This window comes from Prionailurus viverrinus, chromosome D1, assembly GCF_022837055.1.
Source record: "Prionailurus viverrinus isolate Anna chromosome D1, UM_Priviv_1.0, whole genome shotgun sequence".
NCBI lineage: Eukaryota > Metazoa > Chordata > Mammalia > Carnivora > Felidae > Prionailurus > Prionailurus viverrinus.
The window spans coordinates 59,304,572-59,332,453 of NC_062570.1; the positions used below are offsets into that span (position 1 = coordinate 59,304,572).

Here is a 27,882-nt window from a genome sequence, read left to right on the forward strand (position 1 = left end):
TTGTTCTGTTTAATTCATCTGTACATGCTGGTAACATGTACTGTTTTAATTACTATGTCTTTATATGTTTTAATATGTGGTGAAGCTGGTTCTCACTCTCTACCCTTTTTTACCCTCCACCCCCTGCCTCCAGAAATTTCCTGGCTCTTCCTGCTTGTTTGCTTTTCCACATGAATTTTCAAATCCACTTGTCTGGCTCCCCTTCCCTTCCCACCCCCCCACCCCCCCACCCCACTACATAGGTTGTGTGTATATTTAATAGGATTGTGCATATTTATAAGTTAACTGAGAGAGAATTAATATCTTTATGATGCCTTCTGCTTGGCAGCATACTGTGTCTTTCCATTTGTCCAGGTCTCTTCTTTTTGACTCTTTCTACAGATCCCACACATTTCTTATTACGTTTCTTCCTGTGACTTAAGTCCTGTGATGCTATCGTAAATGAGGCTTTTCATCCTGGTTTCTAGCTGGTTATGGCCTATAAATATTAATTCTGTTATATTAGTTTTGAATCCAGCTCACTTACTAATTCTTTTATTGCTTGTAATAGTTTCTTAGTTAACCTTCATGGGTTTTCCAACTAAAAATTTATATAATTGGCAATCAATAGATAGTCTCTTCCTGCCCAATTTTTATACTTCTTGTTTATTTTTGTTGCCTAGAACTTTTAAAACAATGTGAATAATAACAATGATGATGATGATGATGAATAATCATTGAGCACCTGGGTGGCTCAGTCAGTTGAGCATCTGACTCTTGATTTTGGCTCAGGTGACGATCCCAGGGTCATGATCTCATGGGTCAGGGAGCCCCACATCGGGCTCCACATTGAGCGTGGAGCCTTTCTGAGATTCTCTTTCTCCCTCTACCCCTCTCCCTGGCTCATGTGCTGTCTTTCTCTAAAATAAAATAAAAAAAAAATTAAAAAATAGGGGTGCCTGGGTGGCTTAGTGGCTAAGCGTCTGACTTCAGCTTAGGTCATGATCTCGCAGTTTGTGAGTTCAAGCCCCTCATGGGGCTCTGTGCTGACAGCTCAGAGCCTGGAGCCTGCTTTGGATCCTGTGTCTCCCTCTCTCTCTCTGTCCCTCCCCCCACTCAAAAGTAAATAAACATTAAAAAATTTTTTTAAATAAAAAAATAAATCCTTCTCCTCCTCCTCATCATCATGAAATGGATATCCTTGTTTCATTCCTGACTTTAATGGAAATTTTGCCATTGTTTTCCCATTAAGCAAGGGGCTGATTTTTTAGTTTAAGGGAGTATCAGTCTGTTTCTGTTTTAGTAAGTACACTGGATGTTGGCTTTTATCATATGCTTCTTTAGTATCTGTGGAGATGATCTGATGACTTTTCTCTTTTGATTTGTCAGTCTTCTCTCTGTATCATCTATCTCTTGACTCTTGCCAGGCCAGGAGCTCTTGAGTGCAGGGATGGGACCCGAGTCCCTATTGCCTTGTGTGAGGCTATCTCAAATGAACAAATGAATGGATGGTTCTTTCCTATACATTAACCCCCTTGGTAGTGGCAAGGGTGACACATTCACAGGGCCAGGACCCCAGCTATGTGGTGCTGGTGTGACTTACCCCCTGGAGCGTTCTGCTTCTTCCAGGGACATGTAGGTGGGGTGAAGTTCAGTCCCTAGACTGGGCCTGCAGGGGGACCAGCGGTGGTATCACTCAATCCCACCCATACTTGCTAAGCCGCTGGGCCTGGCCTTCAGCTGGGGACTGGTACCTCAGAAGGAACTGGGCCCTTGCCTGGGTCCTGCAGAGGGCAGTGGCGGGTGTGTGTGCTAGACGCAGCCATTGGCTAGCCTTGCGGCAGTGGCCCAGGCTGTGGATGGGGCTCAGGGGTGCTACCAACTCTGGTTCCTGGAGGGCTTCCTGGAAGAGATGTGAGCTGGCCGCTAGGAGGCCACGGGGGTGCGGGTGGCAGGTTTCAGACAGAGAGAAAAGCCTATGTGTTCAGGGACCTGGCAGTACCTGGCCTTGCCTGGCACATGGGGCACAAGGGAGACAGCTCAAGGACAGTGCCCGACCCCATGGCGTGGGAGAGCCACAGAGGGTTGCTAATCGGGGAGCTGTGGCTGGGCAGCCTTGTCTCTTACTTGTGCCCATCTGTCTTTTCCAGGTCCAGACAGGGCCCTGCTGGCTGGCCTCTGCTGGCAGGAACCATGGCAGAGGCCGGGGATGCAGCGCTGTCCGTGGCTGAGTGGTTGCGGGCACTCCACCTGGAGCAGTACACTGGGCTCTTTGAGCAGCATGGACTGGTGTGGGCCACCGAGTGCCAAGGCCTCAGTGACGCCCGCCTGGTGGACATGGGCATGCTACTCCCTGGTCACCGCCGCCGCATCCTGGCTGGCCTGCTCCGTGCCCACACGCCCCCAAGCCCTGCACCCCGCCCTACCCCCCGGCCCGTGCCCATGAAGCGTCATGTCTTCCGCTCACCGCCTGTGCCTGCCGCTCCACCGGAGCCACTGCCCACGGCCGGAGAGGACGAGGGGCTACCCGCTGCCCCACCCATCCCACCCCGGAGGAGTTGCCTTCCACCTGCCTGCTTCTCTGCCCCATCCGCAGCAGCCCCAGACCCTGTGCTGCCCCCGCTGCCTGCCAAGCGGCATCTGGCAGAGTTCAACGTTCCGCCTGTGCCCCCCCGCACTGGGACCCCCCGCCAGCTGGTGAGGTGAGTAGATGCCATCCCTGGTGGGAGGAACATGGGTGGAGGATCCCGGAAAGTGGAGAGGGAGTTTGTGGCCTTTGGCAGTAGGGTAAGAAAGGCACCTCGGTGGAGGGAACAGCATGTATAAAGCTCAGAGGGGGGAAGCACTATCCTGGGGCACTCTGAGCAGACTGGGACTAAACTGTTGGGTGAGTGTGGGTGAGGCTGTGGATGGCATTGGTGGGAGATTCTGTGAAGGCCGGTGGGAAGCCAGAAAGGTTTCAAGCGGAGTGATCGGATGAAAGCTGGATCGGATGGATGACTGGTGGAGGAGGAGGCTGGGTGACCATTGAGAGGGCTCAGGCCCCCAGGAGAGGCCCCCACTTGGGCTGTGCTAACAGGGTGGAGAGAGAAGTAGGCAGATGGAATGAGAAATTGGCCCTGGAACGGACGGGGCTTGGGAACGGCCTAGACATTAGCAGAGAGGGCATGGGGAGCCACATGGCATGCAGGTTTCCATCATGGGTAGATAGTGGTGCCATCCCTGATCTGGGGATCCAGGGACAAAGTGTACCCAGGGAAGAAGTCTCAGGTTCAGTTTGGGGCTTGGGGAGTATGAAGCCCTGGGAGGTGGGAGTACCTTCCGAGTCAGGAGGTAGCATGTGGAGGACACAGTCTAGGATGATGAGCTGCTGTTGGGGGAGCAGAACTGGGTGCTGTGCTCCTGTCTCCCACTCCACACTGCTCCTGCCACATGCCCCCACATCCTGGGGATACTTCTCAGGCCACAACCTATTGACCCTCCCTCCTCAGAATTTTTCCCCATCTCCTGGCTCCTGGTACTCCTTGTTTCCTTGAGTTTCCTCCCACTTCTATGGATGTTCCATTTTAACCTCCTTCACAGATGCCCTCCCTGCCATTTGCTGGGGTGCCCAGCTGGGAGGGAGGATCCCCAGCTAGTGCTGGATATATCTTTGGGGGGTGAAATGGAGATTACTGCAGTACTTGGACCAAGTCAGCCTAATCTGGGAACACTTCTTGGAGGAGAAGGGGATGTGCAGAGAGAGGTCTCTTGGTCCCTATGTTGGGCACTGTGCTAGCTGCCTCATTTCCATGGTCTTGTTGCTCAAGCCTTCTGGGGGATTTTTGTCTTGTTTTCAAGCAGAGAAACTGAGGCTCAGAGAAGGGAGAGAAGCACTAGCTGGATCCATGCCAAGTGCATGCTCAGGGAGCCCCTGTGGGGAGAGTCTGGAAAGTTTTCACCACACAGAGAGGGGAATTAAGTAAGGGGGCCTTGAAGGCCCAGCCATGGCCGTGGTGTTTTGAGGTTTGATTGGTGGAAGCACAAAAAGGGTTTGTGCCTTTCCTGAATTCACACAACTGGGGACCATACTCGGGTCCCCTAGGAGCCTGGCTCACTGTTTAGATTGGGGTTTCCTGGCACCATTGTGCCCTCTGGTGGCCATTCTGATGCATGCATGAGCCGTTTCTATTTCTTTTAATTCCATCAACAGGATGGGGAGTGGTAGGGGGGAGAGAGAATATGTGTGTGTGTCTATTTCTGTTTGTCCATCTGTCTCTGGGGGTGGGAGAAGGTGAACAAGGACAGAAGACAGAGCCCTGTCCATACAACAAGGACAGAAGACAGAGCCCTGTCCATTGGGAATTCTCAAGGTCTGAGGAGGCAAACCCCTCATTGAGGGAGTGGAGGCCTGGATTCCTGTTTCGGAGTCAGAATATCTAGGGGCAGGCCTAGCTAGCTGTGTGACTGATTAGCAGCTGCCCCTCTGGGCCTGTTTCTCCATCAGGTGCCCTCCTTGGCCTCCATAGTCCTCCTGGTACTAACATCTGCATTCAGGAGACTTGGCAGGATAGAGCAAGCGTCCTGTCTATGCCCCAAGGTACCAGCCTCCACCCTCAGAGCCTTAGTCTGAACTTAGTCACTTAGCCAACCTACCGGGGAGGCCAGGCTGCCATGCTCAGGAATCTGGCCCCTTGTTTTTGTTTTTGTTTTTTTCTTTTAATGTTTATTTGGTTTTTTTTAGAGACAGACAGAGTGTGAGCAGGGGAGGGGCAGAGAGAGAGGGAGACACAGAATCTGAAGCAGGCTCCAGGCTCTGAGCCATCAGTACAGGGGGCTCTTTCTTAAAGTAGAGTGTGATGGGAGGTGAGCTGCCAAGCCTGGCTTCCTTGTCCTGGGGTCTTTGACATTTGGAACAGTCAGTCAACATCTGCAGGTCCTAGCACTCTGACTTCCAGGGTGTACAAAATCTTTAAAGCCAAGTGGTAGAAAAACTCACTGCAGATGGAACTTCATGTATGTGTAACAGGTGAAGGCTGGGCAGGGAGGAGACCAGGATGCAGCCTGATTGGCTATCCCTTACAGCCCCTCCCTATGGACCCTGGGCTCCACGGTGCACACTGGAAGGCTCTTCAACCTGGCCTGCTCCTGCCCCCTTTGCAGGAGTCCCTTCTTCCTGATATGGCCTTTGGGTCCTTGCTTACACCCTTTAGTAACGGGGTTCTCACTCTCTGAATCTTAAGACCTTTTACACCGATTCACGTGGTGACTGAGCGAGCATTTCTGCCTGGCTCCAGGCCATCACCCGCCTCCCCGGTGGAATTTGGGAACTATCTGCTGTGTGTGCATGTGTGTCCTCTTGAGATAGTGACTCCACATGAGGGCATGCCTAGCTGGTTGGTATGCATGCACCGATAGGTGTGCATGTTTGTGCAAGCTGTCAAGGTAGTCACGTGTCTGTGTATTTATGTGTCTGCACACGTTTTAAGGGAGGCCATTTGTGATCCTGAGATGTCCACGTGAGTGGGCATTTATATGATTTCCGTGGTTACTTGCGGTGGTGTGTGTGTGAGTTCATCTGGGCCCGTGTGCACACGTACCTGTGCCTGTGTGTGCTGGCACAGTAGGGACGCCAACAGCATGAGTCCATTTGTGAGTGCATGTGCTGTGTGTTCTTTGCGTAGCACCAGGGGTGAGCCAGTGCTGCAAAGCCCACTAGGGTCAGCTCTGTTAGGGCCAAGATTCTTGTTGATTTTGTTTAGTGCTGAATCCCTAACACCTGGGACAGTGCCAGGTGCCTAATAGACACTCCAAAAGTATTTGTTGTGTGCGTGAATCGATGATGACTGTATGCGTTTCTGCACTGCCCAGTGCTGAGCACGTGTGCTACCCATGCTGACCCAGCACCCAAAGAGTGCCCTCAGCACACACCGGACAGTAGACCATAGGGTTAAAGGGCCCCACACTCGCACCCCAAATCCCTTCCTACTATGCAACCTGTGTCACGCCCGGACATCTTAGAAAGGTAGAGGCCTTCGAGGAGGCAGGCAGAAAATGAGCCAACCCAACTGGGTCAGGATTCTCAGAACCAGGCTCACCGTTCTGCCTGTCCTGGGAGGACCCTACTTCACCCCTCACAGGGGTCCGCACCCCCGCCATTATTTAAGCTTGTAATAGGGAACTTGCCGATGAGTCCGGAGATGATGAGAAATGCCCAGAGTCACATGGCCCAGCAGAGTGGAAGCCAATGGTCAGACCCTGCCTCCTGGGCCGGGGCCCAGTCTACTCAGCTTCAAGTATCATAGATGTGGACCCTCTGAGCCTGCTTCCGAGTGGCAGAGGGGTCATTTCTGGGCCAGGTGTTCCAGGGTCATTCCACAGAGCCCCTCTCAGATTGCTCTGGGCCTCAGTTTCCTCCTCCAATACCTAGATGTCTGGAGACACCTTCAAAGAGGAAGTATTTGCCCAGAGGGGGCAGCTGCCAGCTGGAATCACACTGCAAGGCCTCCCACCTGTGCCCTTAACTGCCCTGCAGCCCAGCCAATCCCTGGTCTTCCTGAAGGCTGATCACTTGTTGCTGGGGCAGAACTTGCTCCCTTCAAAGAGCCTCTTTCCCAGCCTCTCTGGGCCTCCTTGTGGGGGTGGGGAAGGAGCAGCCAAGTCCAGAGCTTCCTGAGTGTCTACTCTGTAAGGCCCTGCTTGCCAGCACTGGGGTGGTTTGTCCCATTCCAACTTGGGATGGGGGGGCAGGCTGGAGGCGGGGAGGAAGTGTCTGCCCCAGGGGATTCTGGGTGACTTTTCTCTTTCTCAGTGTTTTCAGGAAGTGTGTATTGGCCGGGGCTGCAGGGGGTGGGGGAGGAGGAGAGCAGGAAGCCACGGGAGACTAGAGCTAGATGTGTACACACACACACACACACACACACACACACACACACACACACACTCACTCCCAGACAGATCCAGTTTTACTCAGAAACACTCTCAGATAAGTGATCACAGCCACTCAGAGCCGTACCTGGACCCAGACACGGCCTCAGACACACCCAGGGAACAGGGGCCTGGCTTTCTGCTAGACCAGCCCTGGTCAGACGAGCTGCCTGGTCAGGCACACAGCACTCTCTCAAGCCGGAGCTGTGGGAGTCCTCTGGCCCAGGACCCAGTGGACATCTGAGGGTGAGAAAGGGGAAGCTTTGGGCTGGGCTGTTGGCAGGGGTGGTGGGGAGAGGCGCCTTCAGAGGGTCTGGGAAGGCAGGAATCCCTGTCTGTCTGTCTGTCACCTCTGGACAGAGTTTTCTGTGGTACTCCTGCCCCCCTCCCTTTTTTGCTGTCAGAATTTTCTCTCTTCTTTCACTTTCTCCACATCTTCTGTTTTTCTCTTGCCCTCTCTTTTTTTCCCCTTCTCTTTTCCTTCTCTCTGCCCTGGGCTTTTCAGGCCTCTTGTCTCCCATAAGCCTGTCTCCTGGGCCCACTGGGAGCCCATGGTACCTGAGAGACTGCCCGTCTGTGGGTGTCTACCCTTCAGGGACCTGGTGCTGGTCTCCTCAGTTCTGGCTTCTTTCAGTGTCAAGTTCAAGGGTATTGTGGCTCTGGGAAGCTCCTACCTGAACCCCTTTGCCCTCCCACTGAGTTCAGGATAATAGGGAGACCAACTGAAGGCTAGCACTTAGTTGGTGTGGTTCCTACCCCTCTTCCCCAGGGCAAACAGTGTGGTGGGTGCCTATGTTGTTGGGGGCTGGGCTGACCTCTCCCCCCAGTTGCTGTGGACCCCTAATGAACTCAACAACCCTGTGCTTAGATCAGTGGGGACATAGAGATGCCTCTAACCAGGTCCTGTCTGTGCACCCAGCCTGCCCTATGCCCTTGGCTCATCTTTCCACAGTGTTCAGCAGACCCCTACCTGCACCTTCTCCTCCTGCTAAGACAGCCCTGGTGGGACACTCAGGATGGGGGGATGAGCTCAACACAGTCATGAGCTCCCTCAGGGATAAACCTCCTCACCCTGCTGCCCTTAGTAAACAGCACAGGGCCAGACCTGGGAAGCATGATTAGCTGCCACAGGAGGGCTGGGCCTCTGTCTCCTTCTGCCCACTACAGCATGGCTTGCCTGCGGGAAAGCTCAGTGTAGGCCTGGTGGTAGGCATTCCATGAAGGACCCAACAGGCTGTGTGAACTTAGAGGAGGGAGCAGTTGAGTAGACCTCCTGGAGGCATGACCTGGGTACAGTGGAGCTGATGATCTGGATCATTGTGGGGATTAAATGCAAAAGCCTCCCAGAAGAGTGCTTAGTACATACTGGGTACTTAGTAAGTGGTAGCTGTTGTTCCAAGAAAGAGTGCTAAGAGCTGAATGAAGCCTTGGTTGCGACGGTGGATGCCAGGTTAGTTGGGTGCTGCTCTATGGAGGGGTAGGGGAGCTTCTGACCTTCTCTAGTGATCAGGAAGTGAGTGGGGTGGTGGTCATTCAGTCATCAATACATACCCTCTGAAAACCCCCTGTGTTGAGTGGTGTCATGATGTGGAGGGAGATTGGCCTGCCTGAGAGGGCTCACAGCATGTGCAGAGGCTGAGAGGCATTGTGCAGACACTAACCAAGTGAAAGCCCAGCAAGGGCTCTCCATGCTGTGATCTGGGCAGAAGTAAGAGAACAGAAGCAGGGGAATGCTGGAGGGGTTGACCTTTGGGTCTCATAATGGAGAAGGAAGGACAGGGGCAGCCACCGAGGAAGCAAGAAGCACAGGACTGAGGCCTGAGCTCTCATAGCCAGGGCACAAATGAGGAAGCAGGCAGCTGGGAAGTTTTGCCCCCATGGGGAGGGGAGTCAGGGTAAGAGATGGATGTGTTCAGGTCATTGGGCCTCATCCCACATCTCAGTCCTGCTGGCGAGAGTCTAGGGATTGAGATTGGGCTAGGTCCCTCCAAGGCCTGTGCGACACTTTAGGGGGAAGGTCTTGAATCCAAGACAGGGTGTAGGCCTGGGTCCTTGGTCCTCTGAGGTCAGTTCAGTGAAATGAATATTGATAGACACAGCTATACTGAATGGAAGTATGGAGGGTGGAGGAGCCCCAAAGAGGCCCCAGCCCAGCCTGGAGCATGAGAGGAGGCACAAAGTGGAGGGGGAGGATGTACAATTTGGACAGGGAAGGGTGTTCCAGGTGGAAGGAACAACATATGCAAAGTCCTGGAAGTATGCATTTATGGAATGCAGCTCAGGTAAGCATGGCTGAAATGTGAGCAGGGGATGAGTTCAAGGCCAGCCTGAGATGTGTAGGGTGCCTCACTTTGTTGGTCCATCTTCCCTTATGGTGAAGCCTGGTTCCTTTGGCCAGAGATTGATGTAGACAGAAAGATATGAAGGGAGAGCCAGGGGCCACCCTAGGGGAGGAGGCCATGAAGCAGGTTCCTGGGCCAGCCTGTGCTGTCTGAGCCTCTTTCATCACAGCCAGGGTGAAAAAGTTGTGCTGATGACCCGTGGTCATGACTCTTCTTACTGAATTGTCAGTAAGCCTGGAAGCAGATCAGAGAGGAAACTGAGGATCAGAGCTATAGTGAGCTGCTTTGTGAAGTCAGAAACTGATGTGTAGTCAAGCTGGGATTTGAGTGTGTTCAGCCTGGCTCCAAAGCTCTGCCTCCTTTTTTTTTTTTTTTTTTTTTTTTTTTTTTTTTTAATGTTTTCGTTTTTGAGAGGGGGAGGGGCAGAGAGAGAGGGAGACAGAATCTGAAGGAGGCTCTAGGCTCTGAACTGACAGCACAGAGCCCGACGTGGGGCTCGAACTCACGGACCATGAGATCATGACCCGAGCTGAAGTCAGATACTCAACCGACTGAGCCACCCAGCGCCCTCCAAAGCTCTGCCTCTTAGCTAGACAGACCACACATCTCATTTTGCCTGGGACAGGCCCTGTTTATACCTGTTGTTCTGACATAGTTACCTCTTTTAACTATCAGTGCCTCTTTTAACTGTCAGAAGTGTTCTGGTTTATACGATTAATTATGTGGTTACCCTACTCTTACCCATTCTGACATGGGACCCTCACATGTCCCCTAACCCCCAGGTTTAAGGTCAGCTGTGTGTATTTGCCCCAATCCAATAAAACAAACCTCAGGCTGTGATCCCATCCTAGGGTGGATCAGCCTCTGCCCCGTCCAGGAGTTGCCTGGTCTTGCTATGGGCATAGTGAGTAGAGCAGATGTGTCCATATGTCACTTGGATAGAGGAAAAAGGGACTGAAGGAGCAGGGGAGCCAGGGCTGGGGGGGCAGGTGGAGGTCCCCTAGAGGACAGGCCCATTGAGCTGTACTCTTAGGTACACACAGGCTTTCCATGGGCTGAGATGATAGAGGGTAGTGTGGAGAAAGCAAGCAGTGTAAGCAAAGGTTTGGGGGGGGGGGCACTGAGCATGTGCTCATGTTTGGGGCTCAGGGTTGGGGCCAGTCTTCTGATCTGTTGGATCAGAGGTCAATAGGAAACATCCCAGCTGGACCTCAGCTGTAGATTGGAGCTGAGGCCGCTCTTAGGGTTATAGGCACTGACGTCCAGGACTCCAACTGGGGTGGAGGCACTTTGTGGGCACTATCCTTTCCTCTGGGGTTTTCCCACATGCTGTGCCTTCCGGATACCACTTCTCCTTTCCTGGCCTGGCCCTGACTCAGCATGGCCCCGTCCCCTGTGGTAGGCAGGCAGAGGTCAGCCAAGAAGGTTCCTGGAAGAGGATGATAGAATGAGGCCTGGAGGTCCATGGAAGGGGGGGTGGGGTCCCCTTGCTCCCACTTGCTTGGCACATAGCCATTTTCCTACAAAGACTGTGCTAGGAGAGGAGCCCTTTGCACTGTTCCCTCTCCCTTCTTGCCATGGTCACAATGACCGCCAGAGTTGTGATCACATTTCCTCTTGGATGGCAGCTCCAGAGCTGCCTAGATGCTGAGTTGGGGTGGCCAGTGTAAGGAGGCGAGCCTCAGAGAAGCTCTCAGATCCTAGCTATGGCCTCATTTGACACCGTGGTTGAGTTTGCAGCTGTGGTGCCAGACTGCCTGGGTGCAAATCCCAGCTGTGGGATCCAGGACAAGTTAACTTTGTGTCTCTGTGCCTCAGTTTCCTCATCTGTAAATTTGGGATAACAGTAAGCCATACTTTATAGAGCCCTTGTGATGAGTAAATGAAGACAACAGAGAATAATGCACACACAGAAAACTAATAAGAATTAATGAACCCAGGTCTTCATTTATTTATTAATCCCTGCTGAGTGCTGGGCATGCCATAGTGAAGAAGGTAGGTGTGGCACCTGCCTCAGGGAACTCACATGCTTCAGATGGGCGGGTCCCTCGCAGATGATCAGGACGGTGATGGGGGGGTACCTGGGGTCCAGGGATGGGAGGGCCATTGCTTCTTCAGCTCTGAGGATGCTCTGTTGCCACCTTCCCCTCACTGCTGGCTCTCAGTCCTGGGGAGGGTGTCAGTCCACGGAACCACTCAGCCCTTCTTGGCATTGGAGGGGCAGAGCCTGACCCCACTTCCCCGGGGCCAGCCTGACTGGCACTGACCTGACAGCTTGGGGTTTTACTCTCAGCTGATCGCAGGCCAGGCCCCCAAGGGCCCCTTCTTCCTGGAGTCTGGCAGGCTGGGTGCGATAGATTGCTTTGCCTGTTAGGAAGCCTCTGAGGACATTGTACCTGACCAGCTGGGGGTCATGCCCTTGGACCTGTGGGTACTTACTCAGTCTCTAGGTCTTCATTTACCCTTTCGTTTGCTTTTCTCTCAACTGTAATGGCAACCTATCCACTTACCTATCTGTCACCACCCACCTGTCCATTCAGCCATTTACTTGTCTTGTCATCCATCCACCTGCTCATGTGTCACTCACCCAACCACCCACCCACCCAACATGCTTTTGTTGTTGACTCAGCCAGTTCCTGCACTGGGCTGTGGAGATAAAGAATCAAGTCTGATGCTGCCCCTGGCCTAAAGACACTCAGGGTCAAGTAGGGGAGACAATCTAGTGCAGTGTTCACCAGGGGGTCTTCTTAGGCCTTCTTAGGCCCCCCTAAACATTCAGGCTCTCATGAGCACCACTTGGCATCAGATTCCCTGAGAAGCATTTAAGACGAAACAGCTGGCCACCAGGGTAGTGGTGGGCCTTCCTCTGCTGTGGGGTCCTTGTGGCAGTCAGTTCACACAGCTGTCCAGGAGCCATTCTCTATGGCCCCCCAGGAGAGGTGGGGGACTGAGACGACAGGTAGGTGTGAAAGCCATCCTGGCTTAGAAACCTCTTGATTCAAGAGTCCAGTATTCCATCTAACGACCCCAGAGGTGTGGTTTCGGGTTCCTACATGGGTTGTGCCAGTGACAAGCCACCACGTTCAGGGAAGCCCAAAGCCCCAGCTCCTCCACCGGGTTGAGAGCCACTTACAATCTCTCCCCGTCTAGGTGCAGTGCCTCGCTCAGGCCACTTTTGTCCAAGGCAACGTTGCCAAGGAACGTGGCTGACATACCACCTTCAGCAGGTTTCTAGGGGAGCAGTGTGAGAAAGCGAACCGAAGGTCAGATTCTCTCAAAGAAAGGGAAGGAGTTCACTCCCTCTTTACCTACACGTGGGGAGGAGACCATTAGACTACAGGGTAATATGGAAACAGCCATGTATCTTAGGAGGCCCATAGACTGCGGAGTCAGGGTTCGGGTCCTGGCATAGTATAAATGCCTGGCACAAAGGAGGAAGATACTTTAAAAAATGTTATTTGGAATCATTCGTCTGAAGCTTGTCACAGAGGGGGAGATGGGCAGGGTCTGGGGGAGTGTGGAAGAGGGGTCAGGAAAGGCATTCAGAGAAGCAGAACTTGAGTTTGGAGATAAAGGATGAATGGATGCTCTCTGGTCAGAGACCAGGGGGAAGGGATTCCTGGAGGAGGCAACAGCAGGAACAAAGGCCTGGCATCATGGTCACGCCCCAGCTCTTGCTTGCTTTTGCGATAAACACACACTGCCAATCACTGCCAGGAATGTTGGGGCAATAACCAGGCTGAAAATAACCAGTGAGACAATTGCCCACCCACTCTGATGTTCCTCCTTGGCCCCTGCCAGACACTGGCAGAGAGAGTGGGTGGGGCCAGGCCTCTAGGGCTAGGTCCCTTGTTCCAGCTGTGGGGGCACAAAACACGCCTTGTCTTGGTTAATTCTCCAAACGCCCTGCCAGGTCGGTGATATAGTCCCCCCTCTACAGAAGAAGAAACTGAGTCTCAGAGGGGCTAGGTGCTTGCCCTTGGACACACAGGAACTAAGACTGAGTCAAGGTCCAAACTCACATCTGATGCCAAAGCCAGGAGACACTCGGGAGACACTTAGCCTGTAGGGAACAGTGTGATCTGTGCTGAGACAGATACACAGAGCACTGAGGCTGTGGGAGCTCAGGGGGCCCTGAACCCGGCCTTGGAGTTGGGGAAGGGTTTCAGGGGGAGTGATAGCAGAGATGAGGAGCTGGTGTGCAAGAGGAGTGCGGTAAGGACATAACAAGAGATGGCAGGGATGTGTAGAAGAAGGAACCCTCGTGCACTGTTGGTGGAAAGGCAAATTGGTGGAGCCACTGTGGGAAACAGTAAAGAGGTTCCTCAAAAAATGAAAAATAGAACTACTATATAATCCAGTAATTCCTGTTTACCCGCAGGAAATGAAAAGACTAATTCAAAAAGTGTATGCAGCCCGATGTTTATTGTAGCATTATTTACAACAGCCAAGATACAGAAGCAACCTCAGTGTCCATTGATAGGTGAATGGGTAAAGAAGAGGTGGTCTATATATACAATGGAACATTACTCTGCCATAAAGAGAATGAGATTGTGCGCCACGTGCAACAACGTGGATGGACCTAGAGGCTGCACTGCTAAGTGAGACAAGTCAGAGAAAGACAAATACCGTATGATTTCACTCATACGGAATTTAAGAAACAAATAACAAAAAAAGGAGACAAAAAACCCAGATGCTTAAATACGGAGAACAAACTGATGGTTACCAGAGGGGAGGTGGGGGGGGGGGGTTGAAATGGGTGAAGGGGATCAGGAGTGATCACCTGTGATGAGCACTGAGTACTGTATAGGATTGTTGAATCACTGTATCGTACACCTGAAACTAATATGACACTTTGTGTTAACTATATTGGAATTAAGTCTGGTGGGATCAGGTGAATTTGAGGGGTCTGAGGCACCCAGGAGGTAGACACGTTTGCATCCATGTCTGGGGCAAGGGAGAAGGTAGTCTTGAGCCAGGGACCCCTAAGACTCAGGGCCTTGCGACTTGGTTTCTGAGGCTCTGGTCTCTGCCCTTGGCTTAGATGTCCATTTTGATCCTGAACCCATCCACTCACCAACACATTCCTTCTTATCCTTAAAAGCTCAAGTCAAGCATCACTTCCTCCAGTCTTCCCTGACTCCATAGGCTAGGATGCAGCCCACTCTGGACTGCTAGATTGGAGACGCTGTGGGTACATGTGGCTAAAAGCTAGAGCTTTGGGGATAGGTGACCCGATCACAGCAATGCAGGGGCAACTTATACATGCCAAAGAAGGTGCCTGCCTCCTTTAGGCTTGGGGAGCTTGGAGGTTTGCGGGCAGGGGAGTGAGGTGAGGAGGGCTCCCTTCTGAGTGTGTGGAATGAATGAGCTTTGCTACAGCCCAGGTGAGCTGGGAGTTCAGTAGGTTTGAGGTCTGGCTCTGTCACATAGTGATGCCAGCCCAGTGACTCCCCTACCTGGAGCTAACCCCTGGTGCCGAACTTTTGGTCTGTTCCCAGCCTTCCCTCCAGGGAGGAGGAGTTACTGTCATCACCACCATCATCCCCTCCCCAGCCAGCGCCTGAGGAGCCCCCAGCCACCTTCCCCCGAGTGCCTCCACAGCCCCCGTCTCCACCTCCCAGCCCCCCGGAGATCCCCCCGAAGCCTCTTCGCCTGCCCCCAGAGTTCGGTGAGTGCAATAGCCAGGCATGGGGTTCCTGGTGGGTAGCCTGGGATCAGGGCCCCTTGGGAGTCTGCAAGGATGCAAGGATCAAACTTTCTACTGGGCTCCGCCACCAACACAGTGTGGCCCTGGACAGGTGAGCACCATTCTCTTCATCCTCAAAATGGAGACGGCACCCACCTATCTGACCTACTGACTGTTAAGTGCACGTGGCAAACTTTTTGAATTGCCCTTGGTTTAAAGTCTAGGGATATTTTCCATGGTTGTCGATGGTTTGCTTTTCAACTTGGAGTGTCCATTTTTCTCGATTCTTGATTCTTGTTACTTTTTTAGCCTTTTTAAACAGTCCTTGCCTCTGACCCCTAAACTTACCCCTGTTCAGACCTCCTTGTGGTGGCCTGGCCTCTCCTTTGAGGCTGTCCTATGATGCCGTGAGTGTATAAATAGCATTTCCTGTCCCCTGTGCCTATTTTTGAAAGCTGGGCTGGGGTGAGGGGTTGGGGTCTTTTTAGGCTAAGGGTGGCCTTTGTGAAGCCAGGCCAGGGTACCCAGGAGGGGAGGCTAGTCTGAGTCTCTTCCCACCCCCACCCCTCTCTCTCCTCAGATGACTCTGACTATGATGAGCCTCCAGAGGAGGGGCCAGCGGCCCCAGCTGGCGTGATGACCAAGAAGGTGGGGCAGGTGGTGGTTAGGGTTTGGGCTGCCTGTCAGAGTGGAGGGTGGGCTGCCCAGCTGCCTCTCGGACCCTGGGGACCACCTGATAGAGAAAGGGGAGCCAGTTCCCAGGATGTTTCCTTCCCCCTTCGTTGTCTTGCCACGCAGGGCTTGAGGGTAGAGCATAGCACCTGAGCTCCCTGCCAGGGATCTGGGGCTCTTGTTTGAGCCTAGCTCCAGTCTTCAGCTACATCTGGATGGCTATGTGTGGCTTCTTCTCTCCCTCAGTGTTTGAGCACATCTCCCTGAGAGCATCTTCCTCCGTCTCTTTCACTTTCTCTTTTCCTGTGTCCCCCTGGTGTCTTAACTCTCCATCTCTGAGTGTTATTCACTATCCCTTCCTCTTTCTGTCTTTGTCTCTGACTGATGCTGTCCCCCTGGGTCCCTGTGCCGCCTGCTGGCAGGGGAGGGAGTATGTGGAAACAGCAGTGATCAAAGTGCTGAGTCGTGTGGGTTAGGTGGACTGGACTGAGGGAGCGCGGCAGCCCCCGGGGGGGGGGTGTGATCTGGGGCTTGAAGGGAAGCCTGATGCTGAGTGGGTTTGTGGCGGGGCGGCCAGGAGGAGCTCCCAGTGAGCCAAGTCCCACGTGCCGTGCGTGTGGCCAGTCTGCTGAGCGAGGGGGAAGAACTGTCTGGGGACGACGACCAAGCAGATGAAGATGAGGATGACCACGCCTATGAGGGCGTCCCCAAGTGAGTGTCCACTCTTCTCCAGTGGCTGCCCCACCTGGCTACCCTCCTTTCCCAAGTGTTACCAGCCACTCCATCTCCTCAGCCCCTGCCCCATAGAAGCCCCCATCCTGGGCTCCCTCATTCCTTCTCTTCTTTCCCAAGTGGTGGATGGCACAAGAGCAGCCTGAACTCATCCCTGCCCAGCAGCCTCCTGATCCCCGAGCTCCCACCACACCCCATGGACGGGCTCCCCGGGGGCTCCACCCCCATCACACAGGTCATCAAGGCTGGCTGGCTGGACAAGAACCCACCGCAGGGGTGAGTGATGCCTGTTAGGTCTTGCTGGTTCTCTGCATGAGGATGGGGAGTATTCTATACTGGATCCAAAAAACAGGCCACGGTTATTTGAGCAGCTCTCTCCAAGCTGACTGTAACAGTCAGTCATGCCCACCAGACCTGTTTTATTACCGTTAAAATCGGGAAGTCCTGGGGCTCCTGGGTGGCTCAGTCAGTTAAGCATCTGACTTTGGCTCAGGTCATGATCTCACAGTTCATGAGTTTGAGCCCCACGTTGGACTCTGTGCTGACAGCTCACAACCTGGAGCCTGCTTCGGATTCTGTGTCTCCCTCTCTCTCTGCCCCTCCCCCACTCGTGCTCTATCTCGGTCTCTCAAAACTAAATAAACGTTAAAAAAAATTCTTTTTAAGTTGGGAAGTCTTACTTTGAGTCTGACTTCTATCATTCTTGCTATAGGTAAAGTCCCTTTTCTCAGTGGCCATTTGGGTTCCTTCCTCCCTTGAACCTGGTTATTTCTAACTTTGTATGTGGCTGCAAGAGGGGGCGGGGATAATCTTGGAGCCTCTCCTCTAATCCCCAGTCCTTTGCTCTGTTTTCCATCTGCCCCTGCTTCTCCAGATCTTATATCTATCAGAAGCGATGGGTGAGACTGGATGCTGATCATCTGAGATACTTTGACAGTAACAAGGTGAGGCCCATGTTGGTCCCTGACAGGACCCCTGCTCCAGCCTGGCCCTAGGCTGACCCTTGACACTAGGCTTGGGTGGAGTCATTCCCCAGACCAGACCTCACTAGAGCTCCAGTCTGACTCCTTGAACCATGTCTTCCTTGCTCATTGGCCTGCTGTGGGGCGTGGTCAGGGTCAGTGTCAGGGCTATCCCTCATCACCTGTGGGGCACGGGGCTGTAGCTAACTTTTGTGTCATCTAAAGTCAAGGGAACCAAGGAATTCTGAACCACAGTACAGCTTCCCTCTCTTCCCCAGGACGCCTACTCTAAGCGCTTTATCTCTGTGGCCTGCATCTCCCGCGTGGCTGCCATTGGGGACCAGAAGTTTGAAGTGATCACGAACAACCGGACCTTTGCCTTCCGGGCAGAGAGTGATGGTAAGGGGTAGGGCTGGGAGAAGATTGGCAGCTTGGCCTGGTAAGTGGGGGGAAGAGAACCAGGGCACATCTGCTCCCCCTGCATCAAACCCAGAGAAGAGTCCATCTTCTATGAGGTGGGAGAGAGAAGGGGACACCCTCTGGCTCTGTGTTTGAGACACCCACTGAGAACCATTTATTTCCATTTGCAGGGGAAATAGGCTCAGATAAGCGAAGTGGCTTGTCCAGCGTAGGTGGCACAGCTGGGATTGGAGCCTGAGCTTGTCCAAGTCCAAGAACTCACAGATAGTCAGAAATGGGTAGGGTGGTCTGGGTGGGCTTGCTGGCGGAGGTGCTGCTTGAGGAGCCTGGAATAGAGAACCTTAGGGGGCTCCCTGCCAGGCTGAGCTCAGGCCTACTCTTTCCCCTTGGCCTGCAGTGGAGCGGAAGGAGTGGATGCAGGCCCTTCAGCAGGCGGTGGCTGCTCAGTATGCCCGGGCCCAGCTGTCTAGCGCTTATCCGTTGGGTATTCGAGGCTCAGAGCCACCTGACCGTGCTGGCAGCCTGGAACTACGTGGTTTCAAGAATAAACTGTATGTGGCCGTGGTTGGGGACAAAGTGCAGCTGTACAAGAATCTGGAGGTGCGAAGGAGTCAGCCAGATTGCTAAACCCCTCCCCTGCTCCCTGCCTACTTGTTCCCTCAGCCTGCCCCTGCCCCCTGCCCACCCCGGTCCCTCACCCTGCCCCCTGTCCCCTGCCTACCCTGGTCCCTCAGCCTGCCCCCTGCCCCCTGCACCCCCCCAGTCCCTCAGCCTGCCCCCTGCCCCCTGCACCCCCCCAGTCCCTCAGCCTGCCCCTGCCCCCTGCCCACCCCAGTCCCTCACCCTGCCCCCTGCCCCCTGCCCACCCTGGTCCCTCAGCCTGCCCCATGCCCCCTACACCCCCCCCAGTCCCTCAGCCTGCCCCCTGCCCCTCCCTGGTCCCTTAGCCTGCCCCATGCCCCCTGCCCACCCTGGTCCCTCAGCCTGCCCCCTGCTCCCCCTGGCCCCTCAGCCTGCCCCCTGCCCATCTCATCCCTCAGCCTGCCCCCTGCCCACCTCATCCCTCAGTCTGCCCTATGCCTACCCTGGTCCCTCAGCCTGTCCTTTCCCTTTCCTTCTTCCCCTGACTGAGCTCAGCCCTGTGCCAGCCACGCTTCCTGCTCCCAGTCCTGATACTATCCCCTGCCTGGTTCCTGAGCATTACCTTCCCATCACCTCCCTGCCTCCTGCTCTCCTTCCCTACTGCTACACGGCCTCTGAGCCTGGGTCCACTGACCCATTTCCAGATTCCTGTACCCTCCTTTATCTCCTTCCAAGGTACTTTTCTAGTCCCTAGGGTTCTACCTCCCCTTCCTCTCTGTCCCTCCCTGGGCCTTTGAGCCCCACCCCCCAGGCCTTGCCCTCACCCCTTCCCACCTACCTGCCAGGAGTACCACCTGGGCATTGGCATCACCTTCATTGACATGAGCGTAGGCAACGTGAAGGAAGCAGACCGGCGCAGCTTCGACCTCACCACCCCCTACCGCATCTTCAGGTGAGCCTCCCTCCCCTCGCTTACCTGCATCATCACTCCCTGTCAGCATTTTTCTTCTTGCTTGTGTGGAAACCTGCCCCTTCTAGGATGGATTTCTCCCCTCCCTTCCCAGCCCTGACCATCCGCACTGGTCCTTTACCTCCACTCACTAATCTCTTCTGATCCCTCCCTTCTAAGAAATCTCACTTTTACCCCACCCCTCTCTGACCATCACTTTCCACCTCCACGCCCCCCCCCCCTCACTCCCAGGCCGTCACCTGCCTGAACCTCTGAGGCACTGTGCCATGCTTGAGTTCAAATCGTGTATATTAGCCTGGCTGCCATGCATGACAGAATAGCACAGACTGGGGGACTTAAACAACAAAAGTTTATTTTCTCACAGTTCTGGAGGCTGGAAGTCTAAGGTCAAGGAGCCGTCCGTGTTAGTTTCTGGTGAGGCCCCTCTTCCTGGTAGATGGCTACCTCCTCATTGTGTCCTCATGCGACTTTTCCTCTGTGCGCATGTAGAAAGAGAGTGAGCTATCTGGCATCCCTTCCTCTTTCTGTAAAGAAACCAATCTTACCAGGTTAGAGCCCCACTCTTAAGACATTATTTAACCTTAATTACCTCCCTCAAGGCCCTGTCTCCAGATGCAGTCACACTGGGGGACCACAGTTTGGTCCATAACATTCTGGGTCCACCACTGGGTCACTGTGTGACCTGGGCAAATCGCTTGACCTCTCTGTGCCTTGGTTTCTTCCTCTGTAAGACCACAACAGTCTTTGTAAAGCCCTTACCTGACGCGGTATGCAGTAATTGCTCTGTCAACACTGATGCCATCATGCCTCCGTCATCATTTCTTTTACCTTTAGCTCAGATCTCTTCTCCCCCAGGGACTTTCTCCTGAGCTCCACCTGTATGTCCAACAGTTTTGTGGATTCCTCCTCGACTCCCTGTACCTCCCAGGCCCGTATCTCCACCCATGGGAATGTCTGCCTCTCCTGCTCAGCCCTGGGGACACCCGTCACAACCCCTGTCTTGCCCCTATCACTCTCTCACCTTTGTCTGGCGCCTCACCTCTGTCCCTCCCATTTTGTCCCAGGCCAGGGGGGCCTCTGGCAGTGGCTGTGGTGCTTCCTCATCCATTAGCTGATTGTCTACAACTGCCTGCAGGGCCTTTTCTTTTTGTTGAAAGCCAATTTTTTATTTGTTTATTTCTTGCATTTGAAGTTCTCTTTGATGACATCATTGGCCTGGGATTCTTTGTTGTCATCCTTAACTACCATGCAACCGTGACCAGCCACCTTCCAGCATTTTCAAGAAGCCTGCCTATTCACCTACTTTCTTGTTGTCATCAACCTTAATTAGGTTGATTTGGTGTTCGGCACCAGGGGCCTCCACCCTCCTGACATATGTAGGCTGAGACAGTTGGACGTAAGAACACAAAGACGGGCTTAGTGCTTAGCTAAGGCCTTGGCAGCTTGCAGATTCCACATCTTAGGCCTTTGTGGATGAGCATGGTCTTCAGCCCCTCTTGTAAAGCAGCATTATAGCCTGTCACACCTCTAACAGCGATGCCTTTTTTGGCCATGGTGGTGGGTGATGGGGGTAGCCGAATCTTGAATGCATACATATGTGGTGTGGTGGCAGCAGGGAAATAAAAAACCAGAGGAAGACACCTCTGTATCCTCTCATACTGAAGGTGAAACCTCCACCCCACTGAAACTCTCCACTGCATCTCTGTTGTCCTCTGGGTACACTTTGCCCTCTTCTGCCTGGCACAGGCTTGTCCCTGTATGTCTCCCAACCTCTTGTCTGCACGTCTGCCCATCCTTGCCTGCAGGTCCTGGAATGCCTGTGTGCCATCCCACCCCTTTGCACATGCTGTTCCCTTTGTCTAGAACTCCTTTCTGCCTCCTCTGGCTAAGCCCTTTTCATCTGTCACGTCTTAGCTCGGGCATTATTTTTTCCCCCGGCAGCCTTTTCTAGTCTCTGGGTGGGGCAGAGGCAACTCTGGGCTCCCCCAGCTCCCGTGTATCTCTCAGGTTCATAGTGTCCTTGCTTTTGTCCATGCCCACCTTCCCCACAGACCCAGGATGCCACCCTCTTCTGGTTATGAGTGCTCAATGCCTTGTTCCTGCCACCGCCCCCCCCCCCCCAAGGCTGTGCCTCCTCATGCTGCCTGCAAATCTCTCTGAGCCCTTTCCCACCAGCCCCCACCCCCCACTCCTGTGTCCCTAGCTTCTCGGCCGAATCGGAACTAGAGAAGGAGCAGTGGCTGGAGGCCATGCAGGGAGCCATTGCCGAGGCCCTGTCTACCTTGGAGGTGGCCGAGCGCATCTGGGCTGTGGCCCCCAACAGGTTCTGTGCCGACTGCGGGGCTGCCCAGCCTGACTGGGCCTCCATCAACCTCTGTGTCGTCATCTGCAAGCGCTGTGCAGGTGTGTGGGGCTGGGGCACCAGGCTGAAGCATGACACGGCTGGTGTGTTGGGATGGTAGGTGGCCCGTCTGGCTGGATGGGCTGGACCCAAGATGGTAATCAGATCATTGTTGGTGAAGTTGTACCTGTATGCCAGGCCTTTCCCACTGTGATTAGCCCTCAGTCCTGAGATTGTAAGGCAGGGGTTAACTGCTCATGCCATGGGTAAGGACACTGAGGCACAGAGAGGGGAAATGGGTTGTTCAGGGTGGCCTGTCAAGTAAGTGTGGATTTGAGCCCAGGCCTGTTGGGGTCCAGCACCCTATCACATCAGAGGAGTGGAAAGAAGTGAGACAGGAGGAGCTGGCAGGGCGTTGCAGGCAGTGGGAGGAGCTAGTGTTTCATCTGGAGATGATGGGAGGCAGGAGTGGGAGGGAAATGGTCAGATTTGTGCCTCAGACTCTGGCTGGTGGGTGGAATCCGAGTTGGAAAGGTGAGACTGGGGACCAGCGGGGAGGCTGTTAATGGATCCATTAGAGAGAAGAACAGGCTAAGGGCTGGTCTGTGGAAGTGATGGAGAGCACTTGAGAGATGTGCAGGATCTGCAGTGTAAAGGTCTCAGGGACAGATCAGATGAGGAGGGTGAGAAAGAAAGACTGGAGCCTAAGATTGATTCATCTACTGAACCGGCATTTATTGGGGGTCTCTGGTATGCCAGACACTGTGAGGTATTGGGGATTTGGCTCTCCTGGGAGCTGATGGTGCCCAGGTGGCAGCTTTGGGCAGCTTGAGATGGGGATCTGGGGTGTGGGGGACAGTTCTGGGGAAGGCGCTGAGCTCAGTAAGAAGCCCTGAAGCCTGTGGGACATCTAGGGCAAAGGTCCAGGAGGCCTTGGGCTGTGAGGTCTGGGTGCAGGAAAGAAATGACTCGATTTAGAAAGGTGTCAGCTCACGGAGGCATATGGGTGACTGGAGTGGAAGAGGTGCTCCATGAGAGGTTGCAGAGGGCGTGAGGCTGAAGCCAGAACCAGGCAGTGCTAGGCACTCCTAGAGCCCCAGCCTCCTCCCTACCCCGGGGTCCTTTGTGGGACCTAGAGCTGAGCAAGGCTGCATTCCCTCCAGCCCCAACTCCCCCTGCCCTCTCATTCCACAGAGATTTACTAAGTGCTCACTATGTGCTAGACTTTATTCTAGGCACGGAGGCTAGACCCTAAAGCTGACAGTCAAGGTTCCTGCTCTCAAGCAGCTTACATTCTGTTGGGGAGAGGCAGAAAATACATATATGAACCAATAAAAACATCAGGTAATAAAGTGCTAGGCAGATAATGTGTCTGTCAGGAAGCCCTCTCTGAAGAGATGACATGTCAGCTGAGATCTGGATGGGAGGAGGGAGCAGACCCTGGGGAGATGGGGGAAGAGAATCCAAGCAGAAAGAACTGTGAGGGCAAAGGCCCTGAGGCAGGAATGAGGTTGGTTGATAGGAAGAGGGAAGAGAGTATGGCCCAGGGGGATTGGGGTTGGGGAAAATTCTGAGATGAAGTTGAAGAAGCAGGTAGGGAATTCGTATCTAATTCTGGGGAGCCATTGGAGGGTCTAAAGCAGGGATTTGTTGTAAGGAGATTTGCTTTTTAAAGAGATCGCTCTGGGGGCACCTGGCTGGCTCAGTTTGTGTGTGACTCTTGATCTGGGAGGAGGAGGAGGGGGGTGGGAGAGTCATGAGTTCAAGCCCCATGTTGGGCATAGAGCTTACTTAAAAAAAAAAAAAAAAAGATCAAAAACATCACTCTGGCTGGGCTGTGCAGAGAGTGGCCTGTGGGGGGTGACGGGGGGGGGGGGGGGGGGCGGGGCGGGGGCACTGCTGCAGGAGCCCAGGTGACTTTACAGGGCTCAGTTCTGTGGTGCCAAGAGCAGGGGGATGCGTGGCTGGTTTCCAGAGTGGTGTGTGAGTGACCTCTCCCTGTCTGCCCTGGATGGGCTCTATGGGGAGGCAAGGATGGGGGGAAGATTAGTGCTTATATGAAGGAGAGAGCCCTAAAGACCCATGACCCTGAGTCTAGCCCTCTGTCTATAGGGGAGCACCGTGGCCTAGGCGCTGGGGTCTCCAAGGTGCGGAGCCTGAAGATGGACAGGAAGGTGTGGACGGAAACACTCATTGAGGTGGGAGAGCCTTGCCCGCCGCCTACATTTGGGGTCAGCTCCACTCAGCTACTGCCTGGGTCTCCCCCATCTCACAGACCCCGGCACCCTGGAGCTAGAGGAGACCTTGGGGATCATCTAGTGGGTGGGGATTTTGGAAAAGTTGATTTTTGGCAAAGTCAGCAAACTGGCCAGTGAGCTAAGAATGTTTCTACAGTTTTAAAGGGTTGTAAAAAAAAAAAAAAAAAAAAAGGAATTTACCACAGAAACTGTCCTGCAGAGCCTAAAATGTTGTTTCATCTTCATTCACATATGCCAGTGGGTGTGAGTATGTACGTTTGGGGGCATACTTACATGTGCATATGTGCCTGTGTACTTGGGGTTCCCAGGTACTGACACATGTGGTGGTCACAGAGGAGAACCGTGCAACGGGAGGCTGACCACATGGGCCTACCTGACAGCCCCAGCCACGCTTCAGTTTGGGTGTCACATCTCCTGTGAGTTAGGGTTAGAATCCCCAGATTAAACGTGAGGACACTGAGGCTCAGGGAGAGAAAATGACTTGCCCAAAGTCACAGAGTAAGTCGGTGGTGGTGGAGCCTGTTTCTGCTTTATTCTCTTCTGTGACCCAGCACCCCACACAGGGCCTGACAAGGAGGCAGGGTGGGGGGCCCAGGAAATGGCTGTGGAATGAATGATCAGCAGGATGAAGGGATTAATAGACTAGTCCCCTGGTTACTGGATTCTTGCATCTGCCCCCCAGCATTAGCCCCTGCTCCTCCTCCCCTGAGCCCAGAGAGGAATGTCAAGGACAGGAGAGGTTTCCAAAATCCCTACCCACTCCATTGGCTAACAGGTCAGCTGCCGCCCCCAACCCATGACCCTTGCCCAGGCTGTGATAGCCTCAGGAATACAGAGTTCCAGATGCGGGAAATAGTAAGGCCCCCAACCAGGCACCAGGCCTGGGGCGTCTACCTGGCAGACGGTCTGCCTCTCGGTCTGCCTCTCGTCCTGTCGTTGAGCTGAGGGACTAGGCTTGGGCTCACAGCCACCAGCAGGCCAGGCTGCCCCTCAGCTTCCCCGATTGGAAAGTGGGTAGGTGGCCTGGCTCTCCCAGCCCCTTGCCTGACAACCTCGAAGATTTTATAAGAACGGGCCTCTGGACATAGGCTGCCTCTCTAACCTCTTGCCCAAACCCACAGCTCTTCTTACAGCTGGGCAATGGCCCTGGGAACCGCTTCTGGGCAGCCAATGTACCCCCCAGTGAGGCTCTGCAGCCCAGCAGCAGCCCCAGTGCCCGGCGGCGCCACCTGGAGGCCAAATACCGTGAGGGCAAGTACCGCCGCTATCACCCGCTCTTTGGCAACCAGGAGGAACTGGACAAGGTCAGGGCACTGGGCCTCTGGGGCTCCTGGAGACCACCCACTTTCTTTCTGTTCCCCTCATTGCTCTCTGTGTTTCAACTCATCTTTTGCATCAGCTCAGAGCGATGAGCTTGGTATATAGGGAAACTGAGGCCCAGAGGGCAGAAGGACCCTGCCTGAGCCACAGGGAGAGTTGGAGCAAAGCAAGGAGGAGTCAGGCCTGACCCTTGGGCCAGGGCCACATCCCCAGCATCTGTCTGCCTCCCTCCCCTCTTGATTCCTCTGTCTCCCGAACCGTCCTGCTCCTTGTGAATCCTGCCAAAAGGAGTGAACTTGATGGGGATGCTATTTCCTGTCAGGCTCATGAAAAACAGCTGGCTGCTCTGACCCGCCCCCCCCCCCCCCCCCACCATCCACACCCCACTCAAGATGAGGCCCCACATGGGCCCCAGGCCCTGACAGGCTGGGAGCCAAGCCCCGGGCCCTGGTCTGGCTCAGCCTGAGTGGGAGGTAGCCTGCTCCGAGGCAGGGGGATGCCACTGTGACCTCTTATTGGCCTTCAGCCCCTCCCCCCAAGCAGCCCCACCCAGGAAGGCTCAGTCTAGCTAGAAGCCCAGTGGGAGCCAGACCTCCACCTCCCAGGAACCCAGGCGTCCAGCCCCCAGCCCAGCCCAGTCTAGCCCGCCAGCTAGGAGGGGCAGCAACTCCCATTGGTTGAGAGGGCTGGGCAGGCAGTGAGGAATTCAAATGTGGGAGGAATTAGCTACAAAGCACCCCGCTCTGCCCTTCCACAAGGCAGAGGGAGCTTGAGATCCTCTAGAGAACAGGCTTGGCGGCTGACTGGATCCCAGGGGCTGCCAGCAGGGGTGAGCCCTGGGCCACTCGGATCTCCAGCCTCTGCAGGGCAGCCCCTACCTACCCTCCTAACCCCTTGGCCTTTCTCTTCCTCCCCCTTTCCTCTTTGGCTTTCTTCCTGCCTCTTTTCTCTTTCAACCTGAGGATGGGCCCCCAGACTTGGGTGACTCCTTCCACTCCCTTCCTCTCTTCCCCCAGGCCCCCTTTCCCACTGTCCCCCCACTCTGACTTAGGCTGACCCTCCCCTCCCTCTTCCTCCCTCCTCCCAGGCTCTGTGTGCTGCAGTCACTACCACAGACCTGGCTGAGACCCAAGCTCTCCTGGGCTGTGGGGCTGGAGTCAACTGCTTCTCAGGGGACCCTGAGGCCCCCACGCCCCTGGCTCTTGCCGAGCAGGCAGGGCAGGCGCTGCAGATGGAATTCCTACGGAACAACCGGACCACGGGTGAGTGGCTGATGAGACTGTCCACCTCGAGGGATGGGGCCTCCCTGCTGCCACCGTCTGGCCTTTTGAAAGGGGTGCTGGGTGGGGGTCGCCAGAAGTGGTGTATCACCCTGTGGGGTTAGACATGCATACCACGTGGGCTGTGATAGCAGCTCCTTGAGGGGCCCTACAACAGCGTGTGACTTGGGGTCTGTTTGGGTTTGCATGTCAGTGTACATTTGTGCATCTGGCTTCCCCCTCGTACGTGTGTCCCTTTGTGTCTGTCTCTGCATCTCTTTCTGGATTTGTGGGTCCCGCCCAGACCTGCAGCAGGGCCTTCTGCCTGCCACCGTCTGGGCATCTCTGAGCTGCTGCAGATCTGTGTTTCCTCACACCTGGGGGTGTCGAGGGCTTTGGAGTTTGTGTGTGTACAGAGTAGCTGAGTTGCTGTGTGGGGGTTGCATTTCTCTATGCGCGAGTGGCCCACAATGGCAGCCCTGTCTGCTGCTTTGTCTGGGTGGGGCTCTGTCACAGACTGGGGTTGGGGCCCATTTGGCTATCACTCTCCGGGTGAGTGAGGAGGGGATGGCGGGGGTGAGCCCTGCCGGTCATGGCCCGGGGCTGGCCTCTGGGGCCATATCCCAGGACTGAGGGTGGAGCTCAGCGGCCAGAGCTCGGCTCGTGGCCACGGGTGGGTGGGGTGTGCTGGGCTGGAGCAAGCCCAGGTGTCCAGGGAGGCACAGGAGACCACCCAGCTGGCTTGAGCTTTGGGACCGCTGGGAGCGGACTGGAGCCGGGCTGCTTCCTTAGGCTTTGCATTGTCTGGGACAGACCTCCTTCTGGGGATTGTTAGTGAGTTTGCCAAGACCCCTCATTCTAGTGTGCTAGCCCTGTGCCTCAACAGAGAGAGTGGGGTGGGCTGGGTTGGGGAGTTGGGGGGCTTCCTGGCAGGGAAGGTACTGGAGCTGGGCCTTGGAACTAGGGTGGAATTTGCACAAGCGGGAGGAGGTGGAGAATGACTTGGGCAAAGCCCTGGATGTGGCACTAGACCCTGAAGGTGATAGAGGACTGGTGACTTGAGTGTAAGCTCGGATGCTCGACCCAGGCAGGGGTGAGGGGAGACACCCTGGGATGGTGAGCATGAGCAGCCGTTCCTCACCATACACCCCACCCCCCAACACCTTCCCTAAAGAGGTGCCTCGGCTGGATTCAGCGAAGCCTCTGGAAAAGCACTACTCGGTTGTCTTGCCGACGGTGAGCCACAGTGGCTTCCTCTACAAGACTGCTTCTGCCGCCAAGCTGCTGCAGGACCGCCGTGCCCGGGAAGGTGGGTGCTTGGCCAGACCCCGTTCTTGCCATGGTGTTCTGGCATGGTGGCCGGGCCAGAGAAGCCAGGGCTGTCTGCACTGGTGACCAAGGAGGGTGCCAAGTATACTCTGGCAGAGTCACCCTAGAGGGCTTCCAGGAT

General features: G+C 54.7%; 1 protein-coding gene and 1 pseudogene across 4 annotated transcripts in view; one reads left to right on the forward strand and one right to left on the reverse strand.

Moving 5' to 3' along the window:
- ARAP1 (ArfGAP with RhoGAP domain, ankyrin repeat and PH domain 1) overlaps window positions 1-27,882 on the forward strand; it is a 66,374-nt gene that overhangs the window by 23,002 nt on the left and 15,490 nt on the right. For 3 of the 4 annotated variants that reach the window (XM_047824057.1, XM_047824058.1, XM_047824059.1), the window contains exons 3-16: window positions 2,130-2,681; window positions 14,729-14,898; window positions 15,497-15,564; window positions 16,166-16,299; window positions 16,441-16,596; window positions 17,195-17,264; window positions 17,561-17,681; window positions 18,100-18,302; window positions 19,130-19,236; window positions 21,458-21,657; window positions 23,708-23,793; window positions 24,975-25,157; window positions 26,261-26,435; window positions 27,607-27,741. In XM_047824057.1, the coding sequence (XP_047680013.1) occupies window positions 2,173-2,681; window positions 14,729-14,898; window positions 15,497-15,564; window positions 16,166-16,299; window positions 16,441-16,596; window positions 17,195-17,264; window positions 17,561-17,681; window positions 18,100-18,302; window positions 19,130-19,236; window positions 21,458-21,657; window positions 23,708-23,793; window positions 24,975-25,157; window positions 26,261-26,435; window positions 27,607-27,741 (2,317 nt within the window). In that variant the 5' untranslated portion in view covers window positions 2,130-2,172. Of the gene's footprint in view, window positions 1-2,129; window positions 2,682-6,791; window positions 7,132-14,728; window positions 14,899-15,496; window positions 15,565-16,165; window positions 16,300-16,440; window positions 16,597-17,194; window positions 17,265-17,560; window positions 17,682-18,099; window positions 18,303-19,129; window positions 19,237-21,457; window positions 21,658-23,707; window positions 23,794-24,974; window positions 25,158-26,260; window positions 26,436-27,606; window positions 27,742-27,882 lie in introns of those variants that run through there. The other variant, XM_047824060.1, reaches the window with a different exon arrangement.
- Window positions 20,428-20,807, reverse strand: LOC125147091 (40S ribosomal protein S12-like; annotated as a pseudogene).